General features: G+C 38.3%; 1 protein-coding gene across 11 annotated transcripts in view; it reads right to left on the bottom strand.

Moving 5' to 3' along the window:
- Nucleotides 1-308: 308 nt before the first annotated feature.
- DST (dystonin) overlaps nt 309-8,095 on the bottom strand; it is a 293,848-nt gene continuing 286,061 nt past the window's right edge. For 5 of the 11 annotated variants that reach the window (XM_061347863.1, XM_061347864.1, XM_061347867.1 and 2 more), the window contains 5 exons: nt 6,858-6,926; nt 5,899-6,098; nt 5,317-5,427; nt 2,853-2,976; nt 309-1,551 (listed from right to left, as the gene is read on the bottom strand). In XM_061347863.1, coding sequence (XP_061203847.1) covers nt 1,286-1,551; nt 2,853-2,976; nt 5,317-5,427; nt 5,899-6,098; nt 6,858-6,926 — 770 coding nt within the window. In that variant the 3' untranslated portion in view covers nt 309-1,285. The remainder of the gene's footprint in view (nt 1,552-2,852; nt 2,977-5,316; nt 5,428-5,898; nt 6,099-6,857; nt 6,927-8,095) is intronic. The other 6 variants (XM_061347868.1, XM_061347870.1, XM_061347871.1 and 3 more) reach the window with 2 other exon arrangements.

The raw sequence follows: 8,095 nt of genomic DNA, 5'->3' as shown, positions 1-8,095 counted from the left end.
ATGCTGGCTAAATTCTACCCAAGTCTTCCTGATACTATCAAAGATAAATTTGAATTTCTAGGGATTCTGTCACTACAGCATCTCTCCAGCTGTTCTACAGCACTCCCATTTCAAGCTGCATCCTTCTTCCACTGAAAATTAATTATTATTAATACTTTCAAAGAATAAATCAACAGCAAAAATATTTCTCTGACATAAAGAGCAACTGAATTGGTCTTCAGGCCTTTCATACATGGTATAGAAATGTCACAGTTTAATATGGACAAAATAACGTTCAACACACAATAATTACATATAATGTCATATGATCTGGTATGTGCAATTTAGTGTTTTATTAAACAAATACAGTAGCTAACCAAAATCTGATTGCTGACAATGGGAAATTACATTAAAGCGTATGCTCCTATGGCAATTACTGGTCATCTGAAATTATATATGCCCTAAAACATAATGCAGAAAATTATCTTCCTGTGAAATAAGAAATACAATAGAAATAAAGTTAAGGGACATGTTTATTTTGGAGCTTTCTGCAAGCAAAATTGCTTTGATACAAAATGAGTTCAATGATACAGTGCTACCATCCACTCAAGCAAAAGAAAACCTCACATTTACATGAATGCACTTTATATTGATATTCTTACAGAATAATAGTTCAGATATCCAGAATGTGTCTGGCCTCATTGAAAGCAATGGCACAGAAATGCTGCAAGGTATTGGAGTATCATATTACTGGCAAGTGCTTAATTAACTCTGTGAGTTCTCTGAGAGATGCTGTATAAATAAGGGTACTGTGAAAGTGGGTTTGTATTCCTTAGTATTTTTGCCGCACATCCTTTAGTGTTTGTTTAGTTAGCTCAAAATGTGTGTCTTTTGGCTTTTTAGTATTCTCTTTTTCTTTTTTAAAGAAAAATCATGAGGTATCCTTTACTGTTAACTAATGACATAGTGATAGGCCTATTTTATTGAGGTTGCAGAGACTTACTGTACATTCGGTACACTGTACATTCGGCAATTATTTTTAGTGTACTTTCTACACATTACTGTGTACAACTGTTAGTTTACATTAAAACTCTTCCCCCTTCTCACAGGATATGGCAAAACCAAAACCAGAATCTGACAAAAATTATACACATAAAATAAGAAGACAAATACACAAATAAGGCCATCTGCAGAATTAAAAATCCACCTCTTGCGATATTTCACAATAATTTCTACATAATATTTTACATCTTACGAACTTAAATACTTAATGCAAAAAGAAAAGACCTTTATGGAGCCAATCATATTATCTCTTCAAGGACTTGTCTAGTTTGCTGGCTAGTGGCCTTCTCTGGGGCGTTGGAATTTTGGAAGGCTTGGCTGATCCTGGCCGAGAACCTGCTCGGGGTGTCGGTCTGCTTGTGGCAGGAACAGTCTCTGACATATCTGAGCACACAGACTGGATTTCTGAAATGTCAAAGTCAGATGCGTCACTGCCGCGGCGGCTGCTGGACCTGCTGCCAGCCTTGCTTCCTGCTCGGCTTCCAGGTCTGCTTGGAGTTCTTCTGGTTTCTAGAGAGAGAGAATATATCCCTCAGTATTGGAGGTAAGGATGGAAAGGGTGTGCAGGACTTTGCTAGGTCTTTGGCAACCCTGAACGTTCCTCATTGAATAAACTAAACTTCTCTGCCAGGCAAGCTAGATGATGCCATAATTCCCACTAAAGAGAAGGAAACGTGAGATCAAATGCTGAGCCATAGTTAATTTGTCACTAGCACATCTCATTAAAAATGCATTATCCTGGCAACTTTTCTTTGCTTGCTAAAAACACATTGTATATTCACTCAACAGCCAGAGCCTTTCTTTCCACTACCATTTTCTCAGCTATGAATTGAAAGAATTCAGTATCTGGCCTCTTCACGCATTCAGGATTTCTTAATGTATGTACCCTTTTTAAAAAAGGTCAAACCCATACAGTTGAAAGCTGTAAGTAAACAAGGGCAGAGTACACATTCTCCCAAAGAAAGGGCTCAGTAAATGAGCTCTCAGCAACCCTGCTAAAGTGAATGCCTGCTCAGACAATGTGCCATGAAGAAAAAACCACAACAAAGAATCTGTAACAGAAGACCATTAATGTGGGTTTTTCATAATTTTCCTACTACTTATTGAATATTTCTAATCTTAACAAATCTTGTAGCCTGTACGTGTGAACAACATAAAAGTTGAAACTGGAATCTTAGGTGGCTCTTGTTTCAAATAACCCATAGAACCATGTACTCTTTGAACAGGATTTTCCAGTACTGCTCAGTATGGTTTACAGACCTTAAGATGTGAGGGAAAGACAGTAAAGCTATCTTCTGTTCTAACCATCCAGCCCTTTCCCTTGTACAGAGCTGCTCTGAGGATCCTGAAAGAGTACAGCTTCATTGCTTTCTATTTTCATATACTCTTTTCAAAATCTCTACGGGATATTCCATTAATAAAGTCATCTACAGCTGCTCCCCACTGTTCTTCTTTCACAAGGAATGGATAAGTCACGATTAAGTGACCACTTTGTTCCATCACAGCGAACACTGTGAAGAACTGAACCTTTTAAGCAAATGGTTCTTCCCTAGCTCCTTGGGCAGATACACTGGAGATACCATTGTCAAGAAGGCTGCAGTCATGAATTTGCACATCCAGAGCTGAATGCACTGGCTGTGCAACCATGTAAACAGAGGGCCATTACCCTTATTATGTGCACCCTTAGCAAAACTAAGGTAGGACTTTCACTCCTTCTCAGTCACCTGACATCTCCCTCACAACCTAACATGACCCTAAGTGTTCAGGTGGAAAACAAAGCAAGTGGCAGATCAAGCTCTGAAGACACTCACCTGCAAACTGAGCTCTAACTCTGGTAGCTGCTGTTGACAGGATGCCACTGTCTTCTCCAGAGTGGAAACCCTTCCCTGATAGATATCCTGGCAGTCTGAGCTTACTTCCTTGAATTGGTGTTCCCTACGCAAAAGGCAAAAAAGGAAAAAAAAAAAAAAAAAGAAAAAAGATTTATTTTTGGTTGCCACTACTGAAAACAAGGTCTGGCTGGTAACAGGTAGCTCATAGTGTAGAAGATGATCATCACAACAACATTCACTGCAAATCTGAAGTACTGATTTGAGTCACTACATTTTTCATGATGTGAAATTTTAGCAGTTAATATTTGACGTAGTCCAAATGTCAAACAACAAAATAACTTTAACAGTCTGCTTGATATTAACCCTTTAGCATTCTTTATGCATATTTCAATGCATATGAAGAAAGAAAAATACGACCTTCTTGTAATTAGTAACGTATGTAAGATTAATTGATGGTACCTGACTTAAAGAGAGACAAGTAGTGGAGGTTTTATGTCTGCATAGCTTGACTTTCCACCATTCTGGCACTGGTTATAAGTCATGAAAATATTTGTTTCAATTTTACAAATATTTTGAAGGCAAAATAAAACTACTGAATTTCAAAGCCTCTGGCAGAAAAAAGACATAAGAGTAATTTAGAATGTTTTCTTGTTCTCAATATATTGTCTGAAATGTTTCTACTCCACAAGCTGACCCCTGCCTGCTTTCGCAGTTTGAGTCTTGATTTACAATCTATCTGCCCCAAATGGGACAATTTCTTTCAAAGCCACAAGAATTAAATCCTCAAATCTCAAAACGCACGCAGAATGTACGATAGGAGGTGCATGCATATAAAACCACAGTATCCATATTAATTTAATTAACACAAAAATACTAAATAAATTCCAAAACAATGAATAAACATTGCAGTGATGAATGTGGCATGGTGAGTGGCCTGTATACTGGCATTGTGTGTTCTGTGCCTTTGACCTCCATAAAATGGTGGGGTAGAATTAGTTACTGAGGGAAAGATCCCAATTACTTCCACTTCAGCACTTTGGGCAAGACACTGGGGCAGAATCATTGGTGCAAGAAGAAATCAAGCTTATTCTTAATATTTGCCCTAAACTTAAGTACAGTCTACATGTAAAATGAATAACCATTCTCTTCAGCAGAAAATGCTGCAGAATGCCCCAGAAATTCACTGCAACCTACCCTACCCTACTTGTTCCATTTATAATCTTAAACCATGGTGGTTTACATAAAAGAAACTAACTGGCAGCTGTAAGAAGTGCTCCATTTGAAATCAACACCAACTGCTTTCACCTCATTGTAATTTGATGAAAACACCACCTTTCCACATCTATAAACCCTTTTAAGTACCATCAATTAATCTTGCAATCAGCTAAGAGATGAAAGAAATAGAGGAATATATTAGAAATTGAAACTGACTCAACTCTGTGCTATTGTTACTTATTCTAAGCAACAGCCCCATGTGCTTGAAGTGCTGTATACATACACAAGCCTGCAGTGTGCACAGGTAAGGCACCCACCCTCACAGAAGGAGGGAGTGAAAAGTTCGTTATGCATCTTTGAGCAAAGCCACGCCAAGGTCATATAAACCCAGCACCAGAAGGTGTCACATGAATAGCAACAGGCATCAAAGTGCAGATTGGTGAAAAGCAGGTACAAGAGAGGTGATGGTGGCACAAGCTTCTCCTCCCTGAGCCCTTCGTCTAACCCAAGGCAAGAGTAATTCCTACAAGTGACAAGTCAGTCTGCAGCCTGATCCAGCTGCAATCTTTTCACTGACTGTAATGACATGAGAGGAGACACTCTGGCTTCAGGCCCATTCAAATTTCTGTCATACAACTTAAATGCTGGCACAATCCTAATTATTACAGCAGCAATTTCTATGCAAGTCCTGTGCTGGAAATAAGACCAAAGCTCATTTCCTGTTAAGTCATCAAATAGCTATCTTATTAGAGCAACGATTGGTCACTACCCCCCTAAACAAAACTTCCAGTTGTTAGAAACATTTATGTATCACAGTCAGTCTTTTGTGCCATCTTCTTCACAGTGACTGGGTATTTCTTTATTTAGTGGTTTTGCACTGGAGATCGTGATTTTTCCTACTTTTCCACATTTGCTCAACCAGTTCATTGCACACTGATTTATTAACCATTTGCACTTTAAACATTAATTCATTGAGGCTGAGTTTTCCTGAAAGTCAAAAAACATAACAAACAGAACAAAAAAAAACAAAAAGAAAAAAAAAAAACCCAACAGACTTGTGAAGAAAATTAAGGAAAGAAATAATTTGACAAAGCTCTAAAACAAACACAATCCATTAATATGCCAAAGATGTTGCAGCTCTGAAGCACTGAAACTCTAGTGGCTGTTAGTGAGGTGACAGTTTTAGTGAAGGAAGGTCATTAGACTAGAATCTCTGTCCTTACTGTACCTCTGCAGATGACCCTTGATAGTCTGAGGATTCTGGTGGCTTAGAAGGAGTTGACGTTTTGCTGTTTGTCAACCATGGTTTACCATAGTTGCGTGTTAAATGATGGGGTGTCTGTATGAAACAATGGTAAATCAAAATATGAAGGACAGTAGATGGAAAACAATGACATGTAGAAGGATACCCAGGTTGTCACTGGGAGATCAAATCTTCTAGTAGAAGTAAAAACTAAGCAGAAAGAAAAGGTGATGACAAACATTCTGAAACAAAGCGATGGAAGAACTTATTTTCTAAATTAAATGGAGAGCTTCACTGCTCTTTCACAGCAACTCCCAAATTGCCAGTTAGCTCATGTGTTGCCTTATATGTAAAGAATTCTTCTATTCCTGTGTCATAAATAAGCAGTAGAGGAAATACACTGAAAAGACTTCTCAGATCCTCCCCAGACTATGAAATAAATGGAGATAGTTCTTCCTTATCAGCTAGGAGAAGCACCAGCATTGTTGGAGGAAGTGAGAAAAAAAATAACCAATCTGTTAACCCAGATCTGTTAACCCAGATGTATTTTTGTTTGTTTCTCCTTACCTTCGGTGTACTTGTAGCAACTGCCTGTGGAGCAGCTGCCTGGCCAGCCTGACTTGACAGAGAAGTAGATCTGTTGGGAGAGGCACCCCTTGAAGAAGGTCGTGACCTACGGCCCCTTGGTCGGAAAGCTGCCATGCTCTGACTGGCACCATCTGCCAAAATGAACTTCTCACGCAGCTCCACGTTTGTCCTCCCTTTAGCTGCAGCAAAGAGAGGTGTTCATTTAGTCAGACAGGAAAATTGCCACAAGGCAGTTTAGCCATTTTCGCCATGCCAACTCCAACACATTTTAACAATAAATAAAATGCATTACTGTGTAATGCATTTATTTTGGACACAGAAGAGTTATGTGCAGAACTCACTTATTCTAATACTTTATGCCAGCAGGAATGAACCACTGTCAAAGGAAGTCAGCATGATAATGGAATGCTCAACGTGCTAAATCATTGTTAATCAATCAACTATTAATACATAGACACAACCTGATGAGCAGTTTTGCTAAATCTACAGCTACTCATAATAAATAATACTTGCTTGGATGTTCCAGAAGAAATTGCTAAGTACAAATTACAGGAAAGCAGCAAATATATTTATTCAAAACTATGTAGTTATGTAGTTTGGCAACATGCAATGAGGAACATAAAATCCAAACTAGGATGAAGTAATTGGTGGCTAAGCACTCACACACACAAACACACATATGAGAGAATGTTCTGCAAGAATAGATGCAAGACATGTTAGGATTTAACTGTGTCAGTGTGAATGACAGTTGTTTTTGAAACACTCTTAAAGCGTGTCAAAAAAATAAGCTTGCAAAGCACCAGCCCATGTAGGAACACATTAAGCTAAATGTGATGGGTGAAGCATATTGTTAAAAGTATATATATTTAAAAAGTGGGAAGGAAATGAAAAGAGAGGAGAAGAGGAGGAGAGGGAGACAAAGAGAGGGGTTTGCCAACCTATAGTAGGCTGAGTGGTAATTGAAGAGTTTGATTCCGAACGTAACATTTTACTCCCGTGATGATGAACTAGAAAAAATGACACAGGACATGGGTCACATTAAAGAAAACCGTTAGCAAGAGAAGAAATCAAGTACAGCAGCTGCATATGCAAGAGACTCGGAGCACCAGGCCAAAGACAGGAGTCAGAGCAAAAGCTGCCCCTAAGTGCTCTGAGACGAGTTCTCAAAGATCTCCTAGGCAAAAAGGAAATAGCTCTTGGACAGACTCGGCTGCAGTCCCAAGTATATGTCTGTAACAATGGTATTTATCTGCTGACATAAAGAAGTAATAAAAGCTTTCTATAGATATTCTATATAACTAGGTCAAATAATTTTAAAGCTGTTTACGACAACAGTCCTTTGAAATGTGATTTAACTGCATAGAGAAGAAGCCCTTGGTGCAAATGCAGATTTTCTAGGTGAAGTGATTAAGGAAATGTCTGAAACTGCACCACTGACATTAATGACTACTTTGCACCACTGACTTCAACAAGACCAGGATTAGGTACCAATGCACAATATCCAGTGTCCAGATGTTTTTGCAGAGATTAGCATTCCTTTAGACCCACTGTGATGACTTTCTCATCTGCTCAGGTATTTCCATGAAAAACGGATAAAGTACTATAGAAAATACTATACAGATACATAGAATTCAAGGTTTATTAAAAAAAGAGTCCAAACAATAAAGTTCCAAAGAACTCTTAATCTGAGGACAGTAATAAGGAATTAATGAGACAGTTAAGTACTGTATCTCTCAGTGTCAACTCAAATGGGAGTTACACCAGTCTACCTGTTGATAGGCCTGAGAAAATGTTTGGGATACATCGAAACTAATGAATGAAGTCAGATATTTTGAGGCGCATTTCATTTCCCCCTACCCTCCACTTTTGAGAAACAAGAGTAGAAAGCTCTAAAGGATGCAGGCATAAATGACTTTCCTGTAGCAGTAGGTGCAGAATCAGGTGCTAAATTTCAGTTATATCCATGGCCCATTGCCAATGAATGTAGTATTATCATTACGCTTCTTTAATAAACAATGTATATAATATGTTGGTAAGCAAAAGGACTATTTCTATTACTGCTTAAAAACTCAGATGTCATCATAAGGCTATGACAGCTCTTTTATGATATTATGATAATAAATTTTATGGTTACCTTTTAAGCCTGTAGATAAAGGTTTCTAGGCCTTAGGGACAT

Source organism: Neopsephotus bourkii, unplaced genomic scaffold (assembly GCF_033783945.1).
Source record: "Neopsephotus bourkii isolate Nb327-2 ecotype Australia unplaced genomic scaffold, CSIRO-AGI_Nbou_v1 NB_330, whole genome shotgun sequence".
Taxonomy (NCBI): Eukaryota; Metazoa; Chordata; class Aves; order Psittaciformes; family Psittacidae; genus Neopsephotus; species Neopsephotus bourkii.
The sequence above is the reverse complement of the archived record's forward strand: the minus strand, read 5'-3'. Positions and strand labels throughout refer to the sequence as shown.